We start from the raw sequence: 27,757 nt of genomic DNA, 5'->3' as shown, positions 1-27,757 counted from the left end.
CAATTTAGATCTTAAACTAATAGTTGGATCAATCTAAACCCAAATTGTATCAATTTAAACCCTAAACTTTTATAACTATATCAATAGACCTTGAATTTTTATGACTATATCGATTTAAACTCTAAACTTTTATAAGTGTGTCCAAATAAAATATAATTGATGGTTTAAATTGATACATTGTGAAATTTTAAAGTTTAAATTGATACAATTATTAATTTGAGATTTAAATTGATACAATTATTAGTTTATTGTCTAGGAATATAAATTAATATTTGCTCTTGATTCAAAGATGGAATACCATGCTCTTGAAATTTATTCCGAAAATATATTCCAAATGATTAAAAAAAAATCGCCCAACTGCCTCCAAGATCGCTGACACCCAGCCAAGGGTTAAAAAATGTGGTCTCAAAGAAATACTTTAGCTTTTGGAGCTAAGAAGTGGGCTTTGTAAGGGAACAGCAGCTCAAAAGAATCTAAAATGAATCCATCAGGCCCAAACTTTCTTGATCATTTTGAGAGTGCCGCGAGCTCATTCTAGTCCTTTGTGCTACGTGTCAAATAGCAAATCTTCCAAAGCAAAACGTGGCACACACTTCCTCAGCCGACACATGCATCATCGACCCCCCAACCCAACCGCCAAAGCACAATCGAATGAGCACCATTTCGACTCTGTTTACAGAAGACAAAAAAACAGAGAGACGAAGGAAGTTAAAGGGCATGGCGAAGAAAATGGTGCATGTTAATGGTGGCGGCGGGATTGGCAAGAGAAGACTCATCAAGCGCAGCAAGAAGAAAAGCCTTCACAAAGTCATCGATTATATGTTATCAGATTGCTACTTATTTGCACCTCTCCTCAGTTCTCCTTCACCCATTAATTCTCATGCCGTACCCACAAGAGGTTTCTTCCACTTCTTTTCTTTTTACATCATTTCTCATTTTACCTCTAAACTGGTTTCTTAATTAGGGATCGAAATTAGAGAACGCACAAAAGATAACCGGAGTTTAGTGAAGAAGATTCAGGATTATTTGAAATCTGATTGCTACATGTATGCTTCTCTGCTTGCACCACAATCCCTCAGACTCAAACTCAGAGGTATATTAATTTCTATTTGGATGCAATTAAATTAACTAATAGACTGTGAATTTGTTCTTTAATTTTGTAAAATAGAGAAGGGAGAAACAGGGCATGTTGGGTACGTAAAGAAGGTAAGGAAGGAAGTAATGGTTATGACTGATTTTGTGGAAGCAACAGTTAATGGGACACCGACGGAATCATCTAAGCGTTCCATCTATGCTACTTCTCCATCTATATCAATTTCAGGTCTAATTTTCTAAACATTAGTTCAAGCCTCTATTTTCAACTACTGTTTTATATTTATTTATATATTTTTGGCTGGCTTTTTATAGGTGAGCGTGACCCAAAGACGAGGAGGATTGTTGTCGATTGAGCATATAGAACTTTCTTTTTCTCTCTCTTTACAATTAGTTGTGGAAGTTGTATAGTATATATTGCTTTGCAAGCAAAACCACCAACCTAGGATTCGGGAGCATGTGGAATGCTATTATGTAACTTGTCAAGTATGTATTAAAAAGATTAGGATGTATCATAATTAAATATATAACTTGAAGTTGAAGCTTTTATGGGTTTAATTCATTTTTATGTTTCAAATATTATTCACCAACGTTTCACCTTCTTTCCGAAGACTCTCCTATGCAGATTGATTGCCTCTGTAGTCTTATGTTCATTGGTTACTACTTATTTGTTCTGTTCTACAAAGCTTTCAAAGTCTATCGAACCATTGTGTTTGTATTGCCTGCAAAAGTTGTTCAGGACCTTGATCTTTTGTTTTGTTTCTCTTCCATCTTTAGAGAGGAAAGTTGGGCAGTGTTGCTGGGGCAAAGGTTCTTTGACCAGATGTTTGCTTGGGTCGCCTTGACACCCTAGACTGTTGCTGGTGTCATCAGGTCGCCTGGGTGGATGATTATAGTCTATAAGGTAGGAGTATTTGGGTAGTTCGTGCATTTAGTTCCTTTGTCTTGGTGCTGATGGGATATATGTTTTGTGTTCGAGACAGTATTTGGTCCTTGGTATGTTTTTCTGTTGGTGATGGGCGACATTTTGATTTGGTTTGACCCTTGCTTAGAATAGGGTTTATCCTCCAAGAGAGTAATACTAAGATTATTTTGGATGTGGATAGTGTGGGAGATGATGTCCTAAACTCTCGTTAGGTCCCATAGGTTGTAAACACAAGTTTGAACAAACGCTTGTGATATAATAATATATGATATTTTCTTCACGTTGGTCTACGGAACATTGGATGTTTTAATTACTTTACCACAAACCAATAAACTAAAATCTCTTGTTGTCGTTTGTACCTTAAGCATGTATGTGGAAACATACAAGTGGATCATGGATCATGGATCATGTCTTAAGTAATAAACAAAATGGTCTGTAGTATATGGATATAGGAGGGAAATCTTATCCTAGTAACGCTATGGATGCAATCCGCTTTGTAGAATAATTATAAGTATTGTGACTTGTTATAGATGGTCTGATCCTAATCATTCATGTAGATACATGCGAACGGGACGTCCTATACAAAGAGTTTGTATAAGATCGGACTACGAAGTGTAATAGTCTTGTTGTATAACGTCGTTCATGACAGATTTCACTTCACTAGGATGACCGTAGGTAATATGACATTAATCTTGAGTGAGTTGAGAACTACTGCCTTTGAGGGCGGTCCTTTGATTTGCATGGGTGCAAGTGGTCAGATCGTCAACTCAAACCCACCATTTTGGGGATTCGTCTGATTTGGGAGTTGGGAACTCAACTACACAAGATGAAATTTACTCCTTTCTCGAAGCAAAGGTAAGTAGATAGTACTCCCTTAAAGACTGATTTCGGGGCTTGAACGATGTGTCACACATCTTCTCATGGTCCGAAAGGTGTCCACACATAGTAAGACTATATTGTATTGTTCATTGGAGAGATCAGTGGTACTTAAGGAGTTAGATGTAACTATAGGGACAAAATAGTAAATTGGTCCAACTGTACTTATGAGCATATGTGAAGGGTTATCGTACTGTTGATTGGTTATATCCGATAGATACAGAAATATATCTGTGGTGAGAAGAGTGCATCTATCGATCTTTAATGGAATGTCTGGCAGTTAACGAATGGTGGATCTCGTGGCTAAAGAGTTTAGTCAGCTATTCACGTACCGTTGGAGCTTCAAGCCATAGGTCAACCCCTTGGTTGCTCAATGGATTCAAGTTGAGAATCAATTTTTGGATTAATTTGAAGTATTCAAATTGACAAGAAGGAGTTTGATTATATATGATATGATTGAACTAGGCAATTATATATGATATAGTTGACTAATATATGAGATACATTAATTGGAGAAAAATGATATAAATATGATTTATATCTAGTGGAGGAGAAAAGAACTATGGTTCATATGTTGCATATGGTGTGATATTAAACCATATGTTATAAATAATTATATTTATTTTTTTTAATTTAAAAATTATGGGATGATTGTAACGACTTTTTCTGCGTAACTGAATGAGTTAGTGGGAGGTTGCATTCAGTTTTCGTAAATGAAGGATAAAATGAAAATGGTTTTCATTGTGCAAAAGATCTGACATTCGCTCACCGATTGTGTATACTTTCTATAGCATAGCAAACCGAGAGCATACACAACAGCTCAACGTTTAGTAAACGATCGTGTACATGCGCGCCTTTTCCTAAACGATAGCATAGAATTACCTAAACAATCGTCTAGCGTTTTCTAAGTGATCGCGTGCCCTAACATTTTACTAAACGATCATCTATACGATCAAGTCCCTTTTACTACACGATCGCGTACCTTTACCTAAACGATTAAGCATCCGTCTATATGATAGACTCCCGATATCTCTCACTTGCGTGGTCGTGGTAAACGATCGTTCCTCCTTCTTCCCTCTACCAAATCCAACAGAGCCCACACCTCCTGGATCCTCACTCCAAGAATACCGAGGGTCCCGAGTGGTGGTGTCTTCCTTGCTGCCGAGTTCGTGAGGAGTCTGTTCGTGGGTAGACGACAGCGATTTGGTAGACGATAGCCTTGACGATCTCAGTGAGAGCGAGATTGGCTTCCATTGATGAGAGCGAGATTTGAGGCAAAGAAGAGTTCTTCAACTGGTATGTTTCTTGTTCTCTTTGTTGTTTAAGTTTCAAAGCATGTCGTAATTTATTGTTAATGCATAACTAATTTGTTTGATTGTGAATGCGGTAATTCTGTCACAATGAATGTGGAATAATCTTGCTTCCACTCAGAGGTACTCTTTGATAAGAGTTCCTTCAAATAGTTACCTTCATACAAAGGTTGGTGATTCCCTTCGCGCTGATGAAACTTGAGACTGGCCCTAGGGATGGGGATCCACCTCGAACAAGGTGGGGAATCCCATAATACACTGGAGAATAGGGAAGAGAGTGGGGATCTTTTTCCCATTTACCATTCAAGGCCAACCAGGTCCCCCACTTTTCTATATAAATTATAGATTATAAATAGTAATAATAATAATAATTGTTATTATTATGATGATGACGACGACGACAACTTTATTACTTTAATTTCTTAAATGTAGTAATATTTAAGATAAAACAACTATAATGTTCTAATAGTTGAATTTTAGAATTTTAATACGTAGAAATTATGAAAATTTGTCATTTTAATTATATCTTTTCAAATTGCAAATGTATTCTTATTTTTATTAGGAGAATAGATAATATTTAATTTAAACGAAAATTTTATTGGAAATGTTTCATTTAAAGAATTAAATACTAAGTCATTGTCAAGAAATATATATATTTGATTGAAATCAAATTAAAAATTGTTAAGAAAAATGAAGATAGGAAATCCTTTTCTGAAGCTGATCCCCACGAGAAGATTCATGTGGATGGGGAATAGAATAGGAGGAGAGGATAGGGAAGGGGAAGTGCCCCTTCTCGTGGACATAAGTAGACTTGATACTAACATAGTTGAATGGGAGGATCGTGTGACCTAACTTCCTTGTAGTTCTTTTATGTTTTCAAACGCCAATGCTTATTGAGTCTTGTCCTAGGCATCCTAAGATGTCTTGAGTTAGCCTCTTTTAAAGGAATGGTGAAGGTTCGCAGTGGAATGGGATTGTTTCAAATTTTATTGTTCATATAATCTTAAATTTATAGAATAAAAACATTTATGCATTATAATTTTATAGCATGCTGGAAAGAAAGGAATTAGGGAAAAGATAACACTTACCCTTGAAGTGAGAAGAATTCTTTACGAACTCTCTTGAAATGGTCACGAACACTTCGTACCAAGAATGGATAATATAAAATGGCGACCACCACTTGAGAACTCTCTGTGTTCTCTTTAGGGGTGAGAATTCAAGAGTTGTGGACTCTGAATTTTGGGAAATAGAAAATTTCTGAAAGGAATGAGAAGAAAAACTTTTTCTTCTGTGAGCTTGGGAGTGAAATTCAGAGAATTCACAGAGAGACTTTCTTTATTGTGAAGAAGGCGAAGGAGTAAACAATTCAATTGCTCTCTTTTACGTTTCACGGTGGTTAGAGAGAAAAAATAGGGAGAGTTATCTTCATAACTCCATCAATTTAATTACTAACTTACTATATAACTATATGTTCTATCAAATATAATAAAAATCTCTTTCAACAATGCATGATATTTAATAAAAATCACATTTATACTAATTTTAATTATATGAACCTCATCCACATAATTAATATTTGAATCATATTCAAATATTTAATTCTCTCAAAATAAAATTTATATTATGATGTATCAAATACATTATATTAATTATATCTCATATAATTAATTTAATTAATTAATTAATTAATTATATCACATATAATTAATTAATTCTCAATAATCCTTGTTGAGATATAGATGGAACCTTATAGACCTTTAAATTAAAGCTTCAAATGGTACTTGAATAATTAATTAAACTCTTTAATTAAATTATCCAATGTCCATTAACTGCCGGTCACTCCATTAAAGACTAATAGCTGCACTCTTTGCACTACAAATATATTTCTGTATCCATTGGATATAACCAGGCAACAGTGCGACGACCTTTCACAAATTGTTCGTAAATATAGTTGGGCTAAAATTACCGTTTTGCCCCATAGTTACATCTAACTCAAGTACCACCGATCCCTCTAATGAATAATAAGTTATAGTCTAACTATGACCAAATCCCTCTCGAGCCAAGAGAGGGTGTGACCACATTGTTTAAGCTTCGAAATTAGTCCTTAAGGGAGCAATTTATTTACTTACTCCGACATTAGGGAAGGAGTGAATTTCGTCTTGTGTAGCTGTGTTTCCGACTTGCCAATTAGACGAATCCCCAAAAGGGTAGGCATATTGAATCGGTGATCTACCAACCCTCACTCATTCAAATCAAAGGACCGCCTTTATAGGCAGGAGTTCACAACTCACTCAAGATTCAAGTCATGTCACCTATAGTCATCTTGGTGTAATGTAAATCTCTATTATTAATAACATTATATAATGAGATTAGTCATTTCATGGTTCAGTCTTATACACTCTTTGTACAGGATATCCTCGCTCACATATCTCCACATTATTTATCAGAATCAGATCATTTGTAAAGCTATTTGTAGTGTCACCAGAATAAGGTACCCAGTCTTATCTATATATTACAGACTATTTAGATTATCATTTAAACCTGATCTATGGGCATGTCTCTACATACATGTTTAAATTACATAAAATAACCTATGATCTTTGTTTATTGGATTGAGTGTATGCTCATGAAATAATAATTATTTTATTAATAACAATTTGTTTATATAGAGTTAACAAACTGCGAGAATACAAGAGAGATTTAGGACACTAATCCATACATCCTTTATATTGGAGGTGTATTCTTGGATATTCATTCATTACATGACTTATTGTTTGGAATCGATTATAGATGTGTGATCGTGTTTGTGGGTGGTGTTCTATATTGCCTAACGATTGCTTTATGTGCATTGGTGGAGTTGAGTCGAGGATCATTTGTCTTTACTGCACTTTTAGCAAGACTATTTGGGGGGACGAGCATGCATTTGAATCTCACATCGGGATATAGAAATTTATAGGATTTTTCACTTTAATACACGGGATTGGTTGAGGCGTAAGATTTATAGAGTTGCTTGGTATGTTGTTGTTTATCATATTTTGTGTGAGTATGGTATGAACCCATGGAGCTATCTTTCGTTTTCCCTCAGTAGTTAGTCAGGTTGTTCGAACTCAAGAATTACTTTCTTGTTGTAACTTGCTTGGGGCTTATATTGAGGGGACTCGAGAGGACTCTTCTCATTGAGACCTTTTTTTCTTGAGTTGTGTAAGCTTTATCTTTTATATTTGATATGCTTTTGTCTCTGTCTGTATTATTTCTCTTTTGATGGTGTTTTTTATGTGCTTGACTTTCATGGTGTAAAATCCTTTTATTTTTTTAGTAATCCAATATCTTTGAAAAAAAATTATTTTTTTTATATCTATTTTAATTTGCGAGTGTATATATACACAGACCCACAAAATTGGTTCAATTAGTATAATTAGAAGCAAATGTTATGGACTCCAATATAAGCGTTAAACAATAAATTCGTGAAAAATGAATCACGATTTTTTTTTTAAAAAAAAATTAAGGCATTGAAGAGTTGTGTACATAATTGTTGACACATTTCATTTTCAAGAAAATTTTGAAAGAGTAGGTAGATAGAGGAAAGTAGTAATTGAACTTTTGATGAAAAATGAAAGCCCAACATATTTAATAATTTAATATTGTCGATTTATTCCTTTTATTTTATTTATATATAAATTCTCCATATAGCTTCCACATTTCCGCCATCCAACATCCGTCATCAATGCGCACACGTGTGCCATTAAATTTTGGACCCCTTCAATTTCTCTCTCTCTAGAATCAGAGCTAGTAGTCCCCGCTAGAAAGATATATTGTAGTCATATTATATACAGTCAAATCTTTTTTTTTCTTTTTTGGAAATGCAATTTTCTCTGCCATATTTTAGAATTATTTTTAGTTTATAGATTTATGTTTTTTTTAAAAAAAAAAAATTATTCACCTTATAAGTTCTATTTTTATTTATTAAAATTTCTATTGAGTTGACAATTTCAATTTCTTAAACTAGTGGTGTTAAAAGATAATCACCAAAAGTCTACTAGTTGAAATTTTATTTTCATTGGTGGTAAGAAATCATTTAATTAGGCTTTTTGTAAGGTTTTACTCTTATCATTTAACATATTTAGCATTTGTAAGGTCTTACTTGTCAACTAGATAAAAGTAAAATCATAGACTTTATGATACACATAGCATGCACTAGTAAAATAAAATGTTTGATAAATAATTAGTGTGTCTGTGTTCTTTTCATTTTTCTTTGAGAGAAATTAGTCAAAGTTTTTAGATTAAAATGGTTGTAGTTTTGTAGCATTCGATATAACTTTAAATATATCAAATTAATTTACTTGAAAACACTTCTATAGTTAATAAATTTTGGGGTACAATCTATGAGAATAGACAACAATACAAAACATGGAAATTGTGGCATTTCCTTTGTACATACTACTCAATGGCCCCTTCTTTACTGAGATCATGGTCCTTATGTTTGCTTTTAAAATTTTACAACTAAACACAAGGACTAAATTGAAGAATAACATTACAACAAACACCATCATCACTCGTGACAAGAATAATAATATCACAATTAACTAACTTTATCATGATGGAATAATAAAGGAGAAAAATTTACTTCGTTAGAAGTAATTACTTGAAGTTTTTCTATATCTATAGAAAGGTAAAGGACAACTCAATGTAACCTACTTTATGGTTATTAGATTTAGGGATAATTAGTTTCATGAGAATCTAAAATTTTTATGGAGTGGACATTTAGATTACCACCTTTGTTTTGTGATAATATAGGATGCCTTGGCATCTAAGATTTTACGGGATCCTAGGATGCCCTTATGGAGAGTACCGAGAGTGTTTTGAATATCCTTGTTTTTTTTTTTTTTTTGGATTCCCGTAATGAAGGTACCACTTTTACTTTTTTTTTCCTTCTTTTATATATCACTCTTCATTATTTTTATTTTATAATTAAAATAAATATCATCAACCATGTATTTCAATTTGTAATATTTTGATTTTAAAAAATATAAAAATATTAAAAGTCAAATTTAAGTTAATATTTATTTTTTTAAAAAAAATCTTGAATTAAAATATAATATTGAACAAATAAAATAATACAACTATATTAATTAAAAAATAAATTCAAATTAATTAAAATACATACGTTATATAAGTTCAAATTATACGAGGGTTTAGACAAAATTGTTCTTTAAAAAAAAATGAGGGTTTAACGCCGCCACTGTGTCTTCTAGGGTTTAGCGTCACCACTGTCATAGGTCGTTCGTGCGTAGGTGGTGGACGGTCCGTTCGTGAGATTCCGTTCCTCGCGATCTATTCTGTCCATTCAGTTCGACAGTTTGTCTTCTCCAGGGCGTTCTTCACCGCTTCAGCTTTAGGTCGGCTCTTCACGTTCGTCGAGGTGGAGGTGGAGATGGAGGGTTCTGATCGGTTCCTCACGATCTGTTTCACTGGTCTCTTCAGGTGAAGGTGGAGGTCGGTTCGTCAGGTTCCTCGCAATCTGGTCTCTTCAGTTAGTTCAGTCGAGGTGGAGGGTCTGGTTCGTGTCTGGTCGATTCTTATGGTTTCACTCTACAGTGGAGTTGTTTGGATGTTCTGATCCGAGGTAATTTGTGCCTTTGGAGTATTGAGGTGCAGGCTAACCACACTGGAAGGGGGTGACGATGGTACGTAAGTGGTCGCCTTTAAGACTGAAGGAAAATAATGGAGGTCGAGTTGCTCGACAACCCTTTTGTCTGCTTAGACCGGAGATTGATGCTCGTTCTTCAGAGGTGAAGGATCTAGGGTTGTCTAACGGTCGTTCTGAGGAGGGTGACAGGTCTGATAGGAGGAATGTTGACAATGTAGGGCTGGGGAGGTCGATGGTGGGTGTTCCGAAGGCGATCAAAGGGAAGTCTTTGTTACCTAACCTAGATTCGGTAGTAAGTCGGGTTGTGGGTGTTGATCTGGGTGGGCGGGGTTTTGGGTCAGTTGATGGGTAGGGGAATTTGGGCTCTTGTGAAGTTGAGGACCAGGTTCTGAAGGGTGTGTTTGGGAGCATTGAAGGTGTTGGGGGCTCGGATGAAAGTCGGGTTGTAAGGGGTGTTGGGTTAGGCCTTGATGGAATTGGGGTGATCGAAGTTAAAGAAGGTGGCCTGGTTCTGGGGGAGCTGGGAAAAGGGTCAAAAGGAGTGGGGGTTTTAGTGGGTGGGCCGCGTGTTGAGCCGGAGTTGAAAGGCTTGAAGGGAGGGCAAAAGTCAGGCAGGGAGGAGGTTTCATGGGCTGGGCCTTTTGGTAATGAGGGTCGCTTGGTGGACACACGGGATCGTCGTGTTCGGGAAGAATCGGTCATGTTGGAGGAGGGGGGTGTTTCTAGTGGTTCTGGTCACAACGTGAAAGGGAGAATTCGTGGGCGGCCCTTTTTGGGTCGAAGTTGAGGGGAAATTTAGAGTTCATTCCCCTGGTGGTTGAAGATGAAAAGGTTATTATTGAACCCTGTGAGGAAATTATTGAAGAGGGTGTTTGTCTGTGGGAGAAATCTTTGGTTGGTCAGTTTATGGATGCCAAACTCTCTGTTATTTGTCGAATCATTCAGAGAATTTGGGGACGTGTAGAGATGCCAACTATTACCTTGTTGGAGAACGGTTTGATTATCTTTAAATTTCAAAAGGTAGATTCAAAGGATTGGGTGCTAGAGAATGGTCCGTGACACTTGGGTAGTAAACCCATTTTATTACGACAGTGGTCCCCAGGAATTTTTCCTGAAATCTTTGTTTTTTATTCTGTTCCTATCTGGATTAAACTGAAGCGTGTTCTCCTAGAGTTGTGGACGGATAGGGGTTTAGCAGTGTTAGCTAGTGCCGTGGGTAAGCCTGTCTCTTTTTTGCAACAAGATAGCCGCAAGGGTTATCGTTTGCGAGGGTTTTGTGTTCAGGTGGATGGTGATTCGTTAATGCCCCCTTCAGTCACTGTTAGAATGCGGGGTTAGAAGATTATTATTCCAGTAGTGTATGAGTGAAAACCTCGTTGGTATGCGTGCTGTAGATCCTTTGGGCATACTGAGGCTGTGTGTGAAAAGAAGGGTGTGGAAAAGAGTCAGGAGTTGTGTATTATGGCGATAAATGAGGGATGTTTAGGGGAGAATGGGGGTATTGAAAGTGTGAGGAAGGGGCAGGACATGGGTATTGGTGAAAGGAGAGATAACCCAGTGGTAGGGAGTAAGGGTGTGAGAAGTGTTGACAAGTTTACTATGATTAGTCGTCGTAGGCGGGATAGAGGAGATGTAGGCCATAAGGGTGGCAGTGGGTCACGGGACTCGGTGCCCTTAAGGAACAGAGCAGTATATGGGTCCCGTGGAATTACGGGGTTTGTAAAGCATGTTGATGATCGCAATAAGTTTGATATTTTCTGTGATGAGGGGAGAGACTCGATGGCTTATGCTTTAGTACAGGCAGATCCTGATCCATTGTCTGTTATGGATGAGATGTTCGAGAGTTCGGGCAAAGGCCCAGTGGGAGCTGGTAGGTGTGATCTGTTGCAAGGTCCATGATTTGGTGTTCCTAGAATATTAGGGGGTTGAACGACCCTGTTAAGTGTAAGGTGGTGGCAGACTTTCTGGCTTCATCCTCTATTACTTTCTGCTGCTTGCTTGAGATGAGGGTTCGTCGTGAAAATTTTGGTATGGTAATGGATAGGTTTGGTGATGCGTGGAATTGTGTGTGTAGCTATAATGTGCTGGGAGTTGGGAAGATCTAGGTGACGTGGTGGAAGAGTGTCTTTGAGTTTTCTATTGATGTCAGTGGGGATCAGTTCATTTTTGGAACTTTAGTGGATATTGTATCTATTGCTAGGGTATATATTGGTGTTGTGTATGCCTCGAATAATGTGAACGAGAGGAGGAACTTGTGGTCCTAGCTGATGGATGTGTGTGTCTCGTGGCAGCTTCCTGGAGTTGTTTTGGGGGATTTAAATGCTATTCGTCATAGTTCGGAGGATTTTGGTGGTTGCTCTAGCTTAAGGGAGATGGAAGAGTTTGATGAGGCGTTATTGAAGGCAGATTTGGTTGAGTTGGGTGTGACAGGTAACTGGTTTACTTGGACTAGTAAAATTTAGAGGAATGGTATCTTGCGCCGATTGGATCGTTGCTTGTCTAATGAGGCATGAAAGGTAGCTTTTTTGTATTCGGAGGTTAGGGTTGGTTAGTGGGGAATTTCTGAACGGGGAGACGAGGAGTAGGCCGCCTCCAACTTTTCGTTATTTTTCTCATTGGGCGGAGGTTGAGGGTTTTATTGATACTATCAGGTCAGTGTGGAGAAGGTCTGAGGATGTGTCCCTGATGGTTAGCTTTGTGCGAAATTTGAAGGCAGTGAAGAGAGTTTTACGTGGTTCGTTTGGGAGGCGTATCTCTGTGTTCGCTGATAAGGTGAGGGCGACTAGGCAAGTTATGGAGGTTGCTCAGGCGAAGGTAGAAAAGGATCCTAATTCAGAATCGGTGTGTGCAGAGGTGACTTGGGCCACTGAGATGTTCTGGTCAGTGGCGAGATTGGAAGAGGCGTCGCTCCGACAGAAGGCCAGGGTAAGGTGGCTGGAGTTAGGTGATATGAACACAACTTTCTTTCATCGCTGTGTTCGTTCTCGATGCAGCTGTAGTGGTTTATTTACAGTCGTAGATGCTGGGGGGACTCGTCAGACAGTGCATGACAGGGTGGCAGGGGTGGCAATAGATTTCTTTAGGGGTTGTTTAGGGTCTCAGTCAGTGGGGTATAGGGATCTTACTACCGAATTGAGGATATTGTGCAATTTAGCTAGTCCAATGAGGGGATGGAGGCGCTTGGTCACCTAGTGAGTCGGGATGAGATTAAAAAGGCTTTATTCTCGATGAAGTCTGGGAAGGCTCTTAGGCCTGATGGGTTTTTGGTTGATTCTTACAGAGCTGCTTGGATTGTGGTTGGGGATGAATTTTGTGATGTTATGCTGAATTGTTTTTAGACCTGTTACCTACCTGGTGGAGTTAATTCTATTGCTATCACTCTTATCCCAAAGAGACGGAGAGCAGAACGTATGGAGGAGTTACGTTCTATTTTTTGTAGCAATGTTGTGTATAAGTGTATCTCGAGGATCTTAGCTGAGAGATTGCGGTTGTGGTTGGCTACTTTCATCAGTGGTAACCATTCTGCATTTTTTTCGGGTAGGTCGATTTTCGAAAACATATTATTGTGTTAAGAGCTTGTGGGGGGCTATAAGAAGGACAGAAGGAAGCCGCGTTGTGTGTTGAAGGTAGACTTTTAAAAGGCGTATTATTCGGTCAATTGGGATTTTTTGTTTTGAGTGTTGCTGGCTATAGGTATGCCCTATCAGTTTGTTAGTTGGGTGAGGGCTTGTGTTACTTCGCCTACGTTCTCTGTGATGGTTAATGGTTCCCTTGAGGGGTTTTTTCCTGGTAGGAAAGGGTTGAGACAGGGGTATCCGTTTTCTTCTTTTTTGTTTATGATGGTGATGGAGGTCTTGTCTAGGTTGTTGAATAATCCTCCTGTGTGGTTGAGGTTCCATGATCGGTGTGAACGTGTGGGCCTGACACATTTGGATTTTGCAGACGATTTGATGATTTTCTTTGCAGTTGAGAGAGATTCTTTGGAGTTTGTGAGGCAGGTCCTGCACATTTTGCAGGGTTGTCTGGGTTAATTGCAAATGTTGGAAAGAGTTCCATATTTGTTGCGGGTGTGGAGTCTGGGGAGGCGAAGGAACTAGCTGCATTTATGGGTTTCTCTCTTGGTTCGTTGCCTGTTAAGTACCTGGGTTTACCTTTATTGGCGGGTCGGTTGAGGGCTGAGGATTGTGCTCCTTTGATTCAGAGGATTACAGCTCGTATTAGAAGCTGGGCAGCGCGGTCCCTCTCCTTTGCTGGGAGGTTACAGCTTGTTAGGTCTGTCTTACAATCCTTTCAGGTGTTTTGGTGTAGCATTTTCGTGTTGCCTGCGTGTGTAACTCATGATGTTGATCGTCTGTTACGTAGTTATTTATGGAAGGGTAGTGCAGTGAGTCGGGGTGGTGCACGAATGGCGTGGGATGAGGTGTGCTTGCCGTTTGGCGAGGGGGGGTGGGTGTGAAGCATGTGGCATATTGGAACCAGACTGCTGTTATGAAGCTGCTCGTGCTTCTCTTAATTAAATCAGGTTCATTGAGGGTGGCGTGGGTGGAGGTTTATGTTTTGCGTGGGCGGTCTTTGTGGTCTATTTGGAGTGAGGTTGAGAGGTCTTGGTGCTTGAGGGCTATCTTGTGAAATAGATATAGATTCAAGCATTTGGTTCGTTTGATGGTTGGCGATGGTCGATCTTGTTTTGTTTGGTGGGATCCTTGGCTGCCAGGGGGTGCGATTTTGGATTCATATGGGTCTACAGTGGTTTATGATGCAGGGAGTAGTTTGAAGGCGCGGTTGTCGGAATTCATGGATGGTGAGGGAGGTTAGAGTTGGCCTATAGTGTCTTGGGAGCTTCGATCTGGGTCTTATTCAGGCAGTGGGGCCGAGGGTGAGGGGTAAAGATTATTGGGTGTAGGTACCAGATATGAGGGGTCGATTTTCTATCGCTAGTGCGTGGGAGAGTTTGCGTTCTCGTCGTCCTACGGTGTCTTGGGCTGGTATTTTGTGGGCGGGGGGTGGTATTCCGCGTCACCCCTTCTGTGTGTGGTTAGCTGTGAGGGACAAATTGGGTACGCGGGATTGATTGAGGAGTTGGGGTGTGTTGTCAGAGGGGGTTGCCTTCTGTGTGGGAGAGGTGTGGAGTCGCGAGATCATTTATTTTTTGAGTGTGGGTTTGAGAGAGAGGTGTGGTGTGGTGTGTTGCGTTAGTTGGGCTCATCGCATCGGGTGGTGAGTTGGGATGTGGAGTTGAGTTGGTTGTGTCGAGTAGGGTTAGGTAAGGGGTTGTGTACAAAGTTATTCCGTGTTTTATGGTGTGCTTCCATATACTACACTAGCAAGAATGTAATCGGGGACTGTATGGAAATAGACCGAGGTCGGTGTTAGCTCTGGTTCACCTTATGGTCTCTATGATTCGTGCTCGTGCTTCTTCCTGGCGGGTTGATCTTCTTGGTCTTATATAATGTATTTACGGATGTTTTTCTTGTTATACTTCCCATTGTTCTTTGTTTTTGCTGTTGTCCCTTGTTTGTGGGAGTTTGTTTTCTTTTCTCGGGCTTTCTCTTTAGTGGTCTGTGAGTTTGTTTCCTTTTGTATTGGTTTTGTTCTGATCTTATCTTGTAGGCTTTGTTTTTGGTTTTGTTACCCTGCTTTTCTTGTGCTTTGATGCTTTGATGCCTTGATCTCGGGCTATGGGATCTCCCTTGTTGTTGTATAATAATATCATCTATTCTAAAAAAAAAATTATATGAAATTAATTACAAACTAATGAATAATCATAATGACATTCTTGGGAAATATTATGTCAATTTAAAACATTCCCAATAGAAATCCTATAACACAAACACAATTATCCAAGTAGTCTTAGATACCTTAAAAAAAATTCTTACAAAACAAACATGATCGGAAGATGTCGAAAATATAATTTCTAAAGATTCTAGTTATCTAGATTCACAAAAAACAAATTGTTAGAGATTTGGTTTTTTGGCTTTATAATTTTCTCTAAGGAAGTAGTTCTATAGATGTCTCAAATAAAATCTTAACATCCAATTGTGACATCAAAATATTATCCTGCAGAATATTTTCCTTATCTGGAAATATCTGACTGTGATATTTAGTATGATTTGTTCCTTACTGAAGTGCGGCTTTTTATTTCAAATACGGACTTGATTGGATTTGATTATTTAAAGTGAGTTTTGCAATCCTTTTAGGGTTGTCGCATTTATTTAATTGAGCAAGACGTTTTCTATACTTCGACCAAACTATTCTACATCATGTTCTTACTCGTTTCCTCACTATTTTGCTGTGCATGTTCTTCATCTGTTAAGTACAACAGTTTGAAGAGTTCACGGCCTTAGGGGAGCCTAAGCCATCATTGCCAAAGAAAGAATTCTCAATCTTAGGGGGAGTCTAAGACTCGGCTTCAAAGAAGAAGTTCTTTATCTTATAAGGACCTAAGATTTGTCAGTGAAGGGAGTTCGTTGATCCAAAAGGAAGATAACCAAGTTGAGAGGAGTCTCACATACTGTTGAGTACCGAAGATCAAACGCTAATATTAACATACTTAGGGGGAGCCTAAGTTCAGTTGAGAGGGAGTCTCACATCTAGTGGGAGGCTAGGTGATATGTGAGTTAAGCTCTACGTGAGCCACTGTAGTAGTTGGTGTATTACAGATATGTACAACGTTATAAACTGTTTAATTCTTTAATATTAGTAGATTAACCTTCCTGGGCATTCTACACCCCAAACATAGGTATTTATCACCGAACTGGGTTACCAACTGCTGTGTGTCTTTCCTTGTTTACTTGTTATTGGTATTTTAGTTGTTATAGTTGTTGTCAGTGCTTTCTGTTTAACATCTGTATATCGAGTGATAAGTCATCCTATTGCTTTTTTCAATTGGTATCAGAGCGGGTCACCTTTATCTCGGGTGCTTCGATCATGGACGGACTCAAGAAAGTAGGTTCTACCACTCATTCACCTATTCTTGATGGAACAAATTATTCTTACTGGAAAGCTCAAATGATCGCCTTTCTAAAGTCAATTGACAGCAAAACCTGAAAACTTGTTGTATCCGATTGGACTCATCCTACCATCAAAATTGATGATGGAAATGAAATTTGAAGCCAGAATCTCAGTGGTCTGGAGAAGAAGATGAAGCCCCTTTGGAAAATTCTCGTGCCTCGAATGCCATATTAAATGGTGTAAATCGAAACATATTCAAATTAATTAACACCTGTGTCTCAGCTAAGGAGGCATGAGACATCTTCTGTTGCTCATAAGGGAACTTCTAAAGTAAAGATGTCCAGGTTATGTTGATAACATCCAAGTATGAGCATCTTAGAATACACGATGAAGAATCCATTGCTAAATTTAATGTACGTTTGCTAGATATTACAAATGAGTCATTTGCTCTCAGAAAGAAGATTTTAGAAGAAAAACTTGTCAGGAAAGTACTTAGATCTTTACCCAAGAGACTTGACACTGTCATAGAGGAAGATCAAGATATAACAAAATTGAGAGTAAACAAATTATTTAGCTCTTTATTCACTTTTAAAATGTCCCTTGATGGGAAAGTTGAGAAGAAAAATAAGGGAATTTCCCTTCAATCAGCGGTTAAAGAAGATTTTAATAGTGACAATAGAGAATCAGAAGATCCTCATGCTGAACTGATTGCCTTGCTTTCAAAACAGTTTAACCATGTGCTCAAAAGTTTTGTAAGAGGTCTGACTCTTACAATAACAACAAGTCTAGTGGTTCTATTCCCCTCAATCAATGATGCTCGTATTTATGAAGTGGAAATATGGATGATATACGTTGATAGAATTGCGTTGTGCACTCAAGTTTCTCCAGCGGAATTCAAGTGTAAATTTCTCTGAGTTTCCTGGTAAGTCCAGGGTAAAACATAGGGACTTGTGAAAATAGATTGTGTTTGTAATTTTGATGAAAACTTTGCGGTAATCGGAAAAATAAATAAAGTGTTTGGTTTGTTGATTGTGTTGAATAAAAAAAAATATAACAAATGTGGCGGAGTTTGAAAAGAGTTGGTAAACGGAAAATGCGATGAATATGCAGTGAACGGGTTGAGAAAGGTTTCAGCTAACACTCCCTAGAATGTGTTCATGCTTGCAATCATGCAACACGCATACAACAGTAAACCACCTCTCGGTGCGAGTACCACGACTTCTAAGGCTAGAACGCATGCGATATATGTGATAAGTCTACAGGGTTTACACATAAACCTCTATTTCTATTTATGCGATGACAATATGACGTCCATACAAATATGCGACCACATAATATCATTCCCATCTCTAGGATGCATGTGATGCAAGTTGACAAACAGAGCTTATCTCTAAGTCCCTATCTCTTGTTTATGCAAGCCTAATCTTGCTATTTCGAGTCCAGATTCTAACCTAGCTCTCTCGAGATATTAGGGTCTTTCTTTAGACTCTCTCTCGAGTAACTCTAAACGTTATTTTGCACAGCATAAAACAAGACAATCACAAGCAATGAACTTCCTAGGTCATGTTAGCTTAGTTATTCTCAACCCATTCAACTAGTTTAGCTACTCATGTGTATTAAGAGAGTGAGCAGATGTAGAAATAAAACTTCCATTGAATAGATATGAAGATGAAATACAAATAGCAATGCAAGTATAATAAAGTGCCCGGTAGCAATTTCTTACTGTCAGGCATTTACACTGTTTCTACTCGTGCCCTAAAGATAATCTCGCTCTCGCGAGAGTCGGCCCCTTCCCTACTCTTACGCCCCAAGGTTCTCTCTCAAGTTGTTCTGAGTGATCTCCAGTGCCACCACTCTTCTCTTGCTCAGCCTTAAAATGGAAAGGAAATTATGAATAGAAGTAACTGGTTAACTCATCAACCCTTTCTCTGATGAATGCCCTTGGTATTTATAGAGATCCATGGTGAAAGGCGGCTTCTCTCTCCTGGTTATACAGATGGGATAGCTTTAATTTCTGACTGATGTGCTGAATAATTGTTACCAATAAAGCTGAATGTACTTTGTGACCGTTATCGGCTGTCAACTTAATTTGGATTCGACTGTATCAGCTTTCTGTCCCATCGCTCTTAATTATCCTTTCACCCGGATGCGCCCACCATGTTATGCTGACCAAGTTGCAGCGATCCTTCTCGAGCGGATGGTTGCGAGCACGATCAATGTAAAGCCTTGCGGTGAAGTTGCGCTCGACCAATGAATTCCTATGATCGCAATCTTTGCATTGCGTTAACGTATATTCTGCACAAAAATCAACTGTTCTAATGCGCTGAACGCATGCGATCGCAATATTATGAAATTGATGCTTAATGGACGCAAAGTAATATATTTCATCAACGCAATCCAACATTGTTTAAGAACTTAACACTATGATAACGTGCATTTCTGCCCGTTATCAATCAATTCAGGTCTCATAATAGCAAAAAGAAAGTTGACAAGTCAGGTAATCTACTCTCGCACAAGAAAAAGAACTTCAAATGTCGAGAATGTGGTAGATTCGGTCATATATAGGATAAATGTCTCAACTTTCAGAAGAGACGGAGTAAAGGATATGTATTAACTTTTTCTAACACTGAATCTGAATATAGCAGTGACCCACAAGATGATGTCAAAGCACTAGTAAGCAACACCTCCTCGGACACCTCATCATGTGATATTTCTGAATATGATGTGTATGCAAAAACTAATCATGATACTGCAGGAATTGAGTCTATAGATCCCTCTTATCATACTTTTTTTTCTCAAATGACAAGATGATCAGAAAGTTCTTGATGTACAGAAAGTAAGAATTGAGACTCTGATACCTGACAATCATAGACTTATGTCTATTATTGCAGATTTGAAGCATGAACTCTCTCAAGCTAAAGCTGAAAATCATTCAGCATAAAGAATGTTAGAATGAATATTGGCATTGAGTCTTTGGAAAAAAAATTTGATAGAAAGAAAATCTATGGGTGATAAAGCTGGGCTTGGCTTTTCTAAAAGAGGAAGCCAGCATTACAATCAGTTTAAACTAAAAGGGAAGCAAAAGATTGAGTCTGTCAGAGCTGAAGATCCCAAGTCTTATGGCTTTATAGGTACATCTACCAAAAATGTTGTATTATAAGATAATCACTTGACTAGACCAAGATGGGTTTGTCATTATTGTGGAAAGGTGGTTCACAAACATCCTTTTCACTATCAATTACTAAAGATTCTTTACAAACTCATCTATTCAAGGAGTGCTCCCTACTTCACATAGAACGATAAAAAAAAATAAAAAAAAAAATAAAAAGACAATAGTCCAACAGGTGTGGAGAGAAAAATATTCAGAATAAATGTAAAGTGGTTCTAACTTCACTCAGATCCTCTGCTAAAGGTGACTGATATTTTGATAATGAAAGCTCTAGGCACATGACTAGTGAAAAGAGCTATTTGTCCAATCTCAAATCTGTCAGTTTTGGAAAGATCATTTTTGGTGATGGTTATGGAAAAATCATTGGGAAAGGAAAACTGAATTATCCAGGTCTTTCTCCACTGAAAGATGCAATGTTGGTTGAACGTCTTACTGCCAATCTTATTAGCATTAGTCAATTGTGCGACCAAGGACTGAATGTAAGCTTTACCAAAGATAAATGTGTTGTCACAGATGATGTCAAAGCTCTTGTTATGATAGGTATTTCGTTCTTCTGATAATTTTTATCTGTGGAGTTCTTATCATTCTTCGCAAGTTTGTCATCTCTCTAGACAAGATGAAGCGAGCCTATGACATAAACGTCTTGGGCATATAAGCATGAAGACTATTCAGAAGGCTCTTGCAACTAATGTTATAATCGACCTCCCCTCTTTATCAGCCTCTCCTAGAATTATTTGTGGAAATTGTTTATCTAATAAACAAACTCATGCTTCTCATAAGTAATCAGGCCACTCAAGCTCTTCTTGTGTTTTGGAATTTCTTCATATGAATTTGGTGAGACCCATGGAATCTGAGAGTCTAAGCGGCAAATGATATGTTCTAGTTGTTGTTGACGACTCTTCAAGTACACCTAGGTGCGTTTTCTTCGTGAAAAATGTGACAGTTTTTCTGTTTTTCATGCTCTCTGTCTTCAACTAAAACATGAGAAAGATCTGAATGTAATACGTATTCGAAGTGATCATGGTAGGGAGTTTGAAAACTCTCAATTCACTGAGTTCTATCAGTCTGCTGGGATTCACCATGAATGTTCAGCTTTTATCACACCACATCAAAATGAAATTGTGGAAAGGAAAAACAGAACTCTTCAGGAGATGGCTCTTGCGATGAGACATGCAAAACATCTGCCACTTCACTTCTAGGGAAAAGCTTTAAATATGGCTTGTCATATGACAATAAAGTGGTCTTACAACCAGGGACTTAAATTGGAAGTTTCTGTTACATTCTTGTTGATAGAAAGGCTAGAAGAAAATGGGATTCCAAGTCTGATTAAGGGATATTTCTTGGATAATCCACAAATAGTCGAGCTTACCGTGTCTACAAAAAATGAACTCATACTGTAATAGAGTCTATTAATGTTATAATTGATGAAAATGTTGCATCCTCTAGTTCTCCTCCTATTGAAGAAGAAGATCTCAATATCACTCTAGTTGTTAATACTAATGTGTCTAACATCTCGTCTAGCATGTCTTTATATATGAATTCAGAAAATCTAGTGGAGATTAACTAGAATACCTCAAAGCAAGCAAAAGCTAGTAACAAATAACCTTCTAGTAGGGTTCGTCAAAATCACTCTTCTAGTAATATTATTGAGGACTTGGAAGAATGAGTGACAACTAGAAGAAAGGATAAAATTAATTATCTTGACATGATTAGCAATATTTGCTCCAGTTCCCCTATTGAACCAAAAAATGTTAAAGAAGCTCTTGAAAATGAATGTTGGGTAAATGCCATGCAAAAGGAGCTCGGGAAATTTGTGAGGAATGATGTCTGGACTCTTGCCTCCAAGCCTGAATCTGTGAATGTTATTGGCACAAAGTGGATTTTAATAAGTCTGATGAGAATGGAAACATGAAAAAAAAAAATAATAAGATTAGTGGTTCAAGGATATACACAAGTTGAAGGTGTGGATTTTCATGAAACCTTCGCTCCTGTTGCAAGATTAGAAGTCATCAGACTCTTGCTCGGCATTGCTTGTCTTTTGAATTTTAAATTACATCAGATGGATGTGAAAAGTGCCTTCTTGAATGGAATTCTAAATGATGATGTGTATGTTAAACAAAACAAGGTCTTCTATGGCCTCAAACAGGCTCCCAAGGCATGGTACGAGCGTCTAACCCAATTTCTTGTCAATCATGGGTACAGATGGGAGGGGGGAGGGATTGATAAAACTCTCTTTGTAAAGAGATCTAGTGAAAAGTTTGTGATTGTTCAAATTTATGTTGATGACATTGTTTTCTGAGGAACATCTCAGAAGATGGTTAAGCTCTTTATGAAATATATGCAAGATGAATTTGAAATGAGTATGATAGTAGAACTATCCTATTTTTTGGGATTTCAAATCAAACAACTTTTTGAAAGAATCTTTATATCATAAAGAAAGTGTGCCAAGAATTTAGTAAAGAAATTTGGCCTTGAAGTGCCCGCTAAAAGAACTCCTACTCCAACTCATGTAAAAATGTCAAAAGATTCCAGTCTAATGTTGATGAAAGTCTTTATAGAAGCATCATTGGGATTTTGCTTGAATTGACTACCAGCAGACTTGACATTGCCTTTGTCGTTAGTGTATGTGTTTCATATCAATCCTGTCATAAAAACAGTCATTTACTCAATGTAAAGAGAATTATCAAATACATAAATGGAAGTAGTGATTATGACTTATTGTATACCCTTGATACCAGTAGCTCTCTAGTTGACTATTGTGATGCTGATTGGGAAGGTAGCTCAAAAGATAGAAAGAATACTTCTGGAGGTTGTTTCTTCTTAGGGAACAACATGATTTTATGGTTCAACAAGAAGCAAAATTATGTTTTCTTGTCTACGATTGAAGAAGAATATGTTGCTACAGGAAGTAGTTGTACTCAAATACTTTGGATGAAAAATATGTTAATAGAGTATGATGTCTACAAGATGTTATGACTCTTTTCTGTGACAATATGAGTGCGATTAATATATCCAAAAACCCAATTCAACACAGTCGAACTATGTATATTGACATCAGACACCATTTTATTCGTGATCTTGTTGACAGTAAGCAGATTGTGTTAGAGCACGTTAACAAAAAAATAAAAATCAAATTGCTGACATGTTTACTAAGGTTCTTAATGTTGATCGTTTTGAGGCTTTGAGAGCAACCTTGGATCTCTATTTTTTAAGACATAGCAATTACAGTCTTGGACCGTTTGCTGAGAATCTCATCCCATCATTGGAAGCCCACAAGGCAGATCATGCAATTAATGTCTTAATTATGGTTGGTGAGAACTCAGGGAAGTTTAACTGGGTTTTAACTTCAGATTTCTATTTGAATTCAAATTATATAAGAGGTTTCATCGTGACAGGTTTCCTTGTTACATCATGGGTTTCTTTCTCCTTCAACTGCCTTTGTTTATTTTGTTCTTGATTATCTCACTCGATCATCTCCAATGGTGAGTACTAGCGAAGAGACTCACACGTCTAATGAAAAAACAGTAAGATACAAAGAAAAGGCTAAGCGCAAGATGCATGTTTTTTATGAAGTTCCACTGCCCTTTACAAACAAATATGGTGTTCGTATGTGGGGTTTTCCTGTTGAAATTAAGGAATTTGGGGTTCCACTTCCTCAGCAAAAAGAAAATCTTTTGGAGCCAATAAGCCATCTAAAACTAAAGAGAAATAAAATGTAAGTTCATCGTCCTTAAAGATGGTTAATTTAATTGGGGTTGGTGTTGAAATTATTCCAAACAAAACCCCTTCTAGTGGTGAGTCTGATCACATGCATGATTATATCGTCACGCCTAGAAACCCTAAAAAGATTGTTGAACCAAAGCTCATGTAGATGCTAGGGTTCCTAAAGGTAGTTTAGTTGATGATGTTATTCTTGAATCTGGTTCTTCTTTTGCTGATATGATTATTCAGACTCCTATTCCCGAGTTGTGTTTTAATGTTTTTATTCCAAATTTTCATGAATCTGAGAAGTTGTCCGTTACTACTTTACCTGTAATGTCGATTCATGATAATGTTAAAATTGCTGCTGATTTAGAAGGAAATGATGGTGTAAATACTTCTGATGAAACTGTTTAGAAGTCTATGGTTGAGAATATTGTTTTGGCCTCCTATGTACCTAATGTTGTTGATTCACAAAGTGTTTCTATGGTACCATCTATTATTGGCACTGAGCCTAGTGACAAGGCTCAAAATGTTAAGACTCTATATGAGTCTTCCACTTTACCTGACCAAAATCCTAATAATGCTGATTTGCCGACCTCTACGGCTCTTGAGAATGTGAAAATTGTTGGTGAATTTGAACTTGACACAGATTCCAGTGGCCCGAGTTTAGAGAATACTCCCCCACTCCACTAATTCTGATGATGAAAACGATATCTCTATTGTTACTCTTCGATCTAAGAAAGTTGTTGATATTGCTGGTATTTCTGGAGATGGTAATAATGATGTTGATACTTTTTCTGAGTCCTCTGATCATGTTTCTAAGCAATCTGCTTCTGAGGAAGCCTCTGACTAGGGTTTCAAGAGTAGCTCAAACAAAGAAGCTAGGGGCTCTATTCGAGTTATTAGGGCCAATGCTCAGACCAAAAAAAAACCACCTGTGACTAATGTCCCTTCTTTGCCTTTGGATGGGATCTATTTTCACACTGAACTGAGTACAAGCCAGTGGAATATGTTGTAAAACAAAATATTGTAGATGAGAAAGAATTATTTGATCATACTCAAGAATGTATTAAGCTTTTGAAATTGATTCAAACTGCTGGTCTTGAAAAAAACTATTTTTAACTTGGGTCATACTAAGCTCAGCTGGTTCGTGAATTCATTGTGAATCTTCCCTCAGAATTTGCAGAATCAACTAGTCCATATTTTCAAAAGGTTCACATTAGGCGACATGCTTTTGTTTTCTCTGCAGCTGTGATCAACCTATTTTTTTATCGTAAGATGCCTAAAAATGTGAGAGAAAAATGTCTTTCTTTAAGAGATTTGCTGTTTGAGTTGACTAAAAGAGCTTATTCAACTTAGTCACGTAAGGGTCAACTGTCTACAGCTGCCTTAAGTGTTAAATATGCCCTTTGGCGTAGGATTAGAATTTATAATTGGTGTCCTTCTTTGCACAAATATGGATTATCTATTGCTCTTGCTACCTTAATGTATCAGATTGGGACTAGATCACAGTTTAATTATGTGTGTTTGTAATCAATCAGTAAACATCACATTGGGTCCATAATTCTGAAATTGCCTATTTGTTTTCCTTGCCTTATTTATGGTATCCTATTGTTCAAAAACCTGATATTCTTACTGCTTCAGATGTTGTTGGTCCATCTCCACGTCTCTTTTCCATCAATCCTAAACTTCTAAAAGGTCACCCTCCTCATCTGGATACTATCACGACCACTAATCATCTTGATGACTCAAGTTAAGATTTAATAACTTTTTCATTCAGTGGTCGTATTCTTCAACTTCTTTCTGCTAAATCTCGTGATTTTGAGTTTTTGGTGTGCCATCTTCAGGTGATCATGTTGTCTATTTGACTAGAGATGCAGGTGCTTCATCTTCTCAACCTCGGAGTTGATGCTTCTGTTTTTTTTTCCCAGCCAGAAAGGACATGAAGGTTTTATGGTGAGTTTAGTGACTGGTTATGGTTCTGAATTGGTGGTTATCTAGATTTTATATGTTTTGGCTTATTTTATGTTGTACTGTTGTTGTTGATATTTTTGTCAAGACTTTCCTACAAACATTTGTGCTTCTTGTTGAATGGTAGTTTGTTTTATGTTCCGTTTATAAAAAAAAATTATTAAAGCCAAAGGGGGAGATTGTTGGAGATTTGGTTTGTTGGTTTTATAATTTTCTCTAAGGCGGTGGTTCTGCAAATGTCTCAAATAAAGTCTTAACATCCAGTTGTGACATCAAAATATTGTCCTACAGAATATTTTCCTTATCTGAAAATATCTGTCTATAGTATTTAGTCTGATTTGTTTCTTTTTTGAAGCGCAGATTTTTATTCCAAATAAGGACTTATTTCTTGATTGGATTCGATTATTTAAAGTGAGTTTTGCAATCCTTTTAGGGTTGTCTCATTTGTTTAATTGAGTAAGACATTTTTTGTACTTTGGTCAAACTATTCTACATCGTGTTCTTGCTCTTTGCTCAATATTTCGTTGTGCATGTTCTTCATATATTGAGTGCAATACTTCAAAGAGTTTCACGATCTTAGGAGAAGCCTAAGCCATCGTTTCCATAGAAGAGATTCTCAGTCTTAGGAGGAGCCTAAGACTCAGCTTCAGAGAAGGAATTCTCTATCTTAGAGGGACCTAAAATATTTCGGTGAAGGGAGTTCGCTGATCTAAGAGAAAGATAATCAAGTTGAAAGGAGTTTCACACACTTTCAGGTGTTGAAGTGTCAGACACTAATATTAACATACTTAAGAGGAGCCTAGGTTCAGTTGAGAGAGAGTCTCACATCTAGGGGGAGCCTAGGTGACGTTTGCGTTTGAGCTCTACATGAGCCACTGTAGTAGTTGGTATATTGCAAATAAGTACTACGTTGTAAACTGCTTAACTCTTTAATATTAGTGGATTATCTTTCCTGGGCACTCTGCCCCTTAGACGTAGGTGTTTATCCCCAAACTGGGTTACCAACGCTGTGTGCCTTTACTTTTTTACTTGTTGTTGGTATTTTTGTTGTTACAGTTGTTGTCAATGCTTTTTATTTAACATTCGCATATCGAGTGAAAAGTCATCCTATTGCCTTTTTCACAAATGATCCCTTAGTGGTTGTTAGCTGTTATAACTATTTTGTTGCAGAACCTCTTTTAATTAATTTTATTAAAATTTAGATATCTAATCAAATAAAATAATTTGGAAGAAACATGCAATTTCAACATAAGAAAGATAGAAAACACGAGAAATAATATTTAGATGCATTCTAAGATGCATCATTCTTTGTGCATCACATTCTAATCACATATAGAAAAATAAAAACATTTTTAAAAGAATAAGAAGAGTTTGTCATGTGACAAACTATGATGATTTTGGATAATTAAGTGGGGATGTAGAAAGATGAATGACAAACTATGATTGGAACCATTAAATAGTATGTACAAAGATGAATGTAGCTTAAAACGATCTTAGATGTTTTTCTTAAATTTTTTTTTTAAAATGTTACAGAGTAAAGGAGTTTTGGGTGTGTAAAGGGTATGGTACAGTATCTATAAAAGCAAAACGACTACTTTTGACTTGTGTGGGTATTGAATTATGGTTCTAAAATCAAATTACCCCCACCTTCCTCACTTCACATGGCCACCATTCAATGCTCTCTTGGCAATCAAAAAGGGTCAGTCCAATTGCAAAAATCTACCCTCATCATGGGACCCCTCTTTGGCTCTTATCTCATTCACTATATCCATATGATATACCCTTTCATTTCATGACGATTTAGCTACAAACTTGCTAACATTTTCTATTTCAAACCTATGAGTTAGTGTCTTTTGTTTATTTTATTTGTCTCCGTGTGTTAATTAATTGTATCAGAGGTTTGAAGCTAAGTGAAAAAAAAATTATACAAAATATCTCTAAATTATAAGACAGCACATTTTTTTTTTTTTGATATTTAAATGACCGTTACTTACTATCATAAATTGACGATATTAAAAAACTATCATAAATTTAAGAACAATTTGAAAAAATTCATTATTTCGTGGAAAAAAAACGTGAATTTTACTTTTATGACTATTTTTTTCCTCCCCTTC

At 37.3% G+C, this 27,757-nt stretch overlaps 2 protein-coding genes across 2 annotated transcripts; both read left to right on the top strand.

Moving 5' to 3' along the window:
* Positions 1 to 557: 557 nt before the first annotated feature.
* LOC120072259 (uncharacterized) lies at positions 558 to 1,654 on the top strand. The gene is made up of 4 exons (XM_039024686.2): positions 558 to 898; positions 965 to 1,093; positions 1,169 to 1,321; positions 1,408 to 1,654. The coding sequence occupies exons 1-4, from the start codon at positions 652 to 654 to the stop codon at positions 1,446 to 1,448; spliced, it is 570 nt and encodes a 189-aa protein (XP_038880614.2). The 5' UTR covers positions 558 to 651; the 3' UTR covers positions 1,449 to 1,654.
* Positions 1,655 to 13,077: 11,423 nt separating this feature from the next.
* Positions 13,078 to 15,519, top strand: LOC150037700 (uncharacterized). The gene is made up of 7 exons (XM_090310986.1): positions 13,078 to 13,146; positions 13,189 to 13,387; positions 13,544 to 13,639; positions 13,849 to 14,122; positions 14,213 to 14,296; positions 14,485 to 14,660; positions 15,461 to 15,519. Exons 1-7 carry the CDS (start codon positions 13,078 to 13,080, stop codon positions 15,517 to 15,519), a joined length of 957 nt encoding a protein of 318 aa, XP_090167112.1.
* The last annotated feature ends 12,238 nt before the right edge of the window (positions 15,520 to 27,757 follow it).

The sequence above is a fragment of the Benincasa hispida genome, chromosome 2 (assembly GCF_027475165.1).
Source record: "Benincasa hispida cultivar pf3 chromosome 2, pf3_genome.v1.1, whole genome shotgun sequence".
Classification (NCBI taxonomy): Eukaryota; Viridiplantae; Streptophyta; class Magnoliopsida; order Cucurbitales; family Cucurbitaceae; genus Benincasa; species Benincasa hispida.
This window is presented reverse-complemented; position numbering and strand designations above follow the sequence as displayed.

Excerpts from the sequence above, each read along its gene's own strand:
- LOC120072259 (XM_039024686.2), top strand. The coding sequence starts at position 652 with ATGAGCACCATTTCGACTCTGTTTACAGAAGACAAAAAAACAGAGAGA. Across the intron at positions 899-964 it reads TCATGCCGTACCCACAAGAG|GGATCGAAATTAGAGAACGC; the intron begins GTTTCTTCCACT and ends TTTCTTAATTAG. Across the intron at positions 1,322-1,407 it reads TCCATCTATATCAATTTCAG|GTGAGCGTGACCCAAAGACG; the intron begins GTCTAATTTTCT and ends GGCTTTTTATAG.
- LOC150037700 (XM_090310986.1), top strand. The coding sequence starts at position 13,078 with ATGAAGTCTGGGAAGGCTCTTAGGCCTGATGGGTTTTTGGTTGATTCT. Across the intron at positions 13,147-13,188 it reads ACAGAGCTGCTTGGATTGTG|ACCTGTTACCTACCTGGTGG; the intron begins GTTGGGGATGAA and ends AATTGTTTTTAG. Across the intron at positions 13,388-13,543 it reads CCATTCTGCATTTTTTTCGG|GTATGCCCTATCAGTTTGTT; the intron begins GTAGGTCGATTT and ends TGCTGGCTATAG.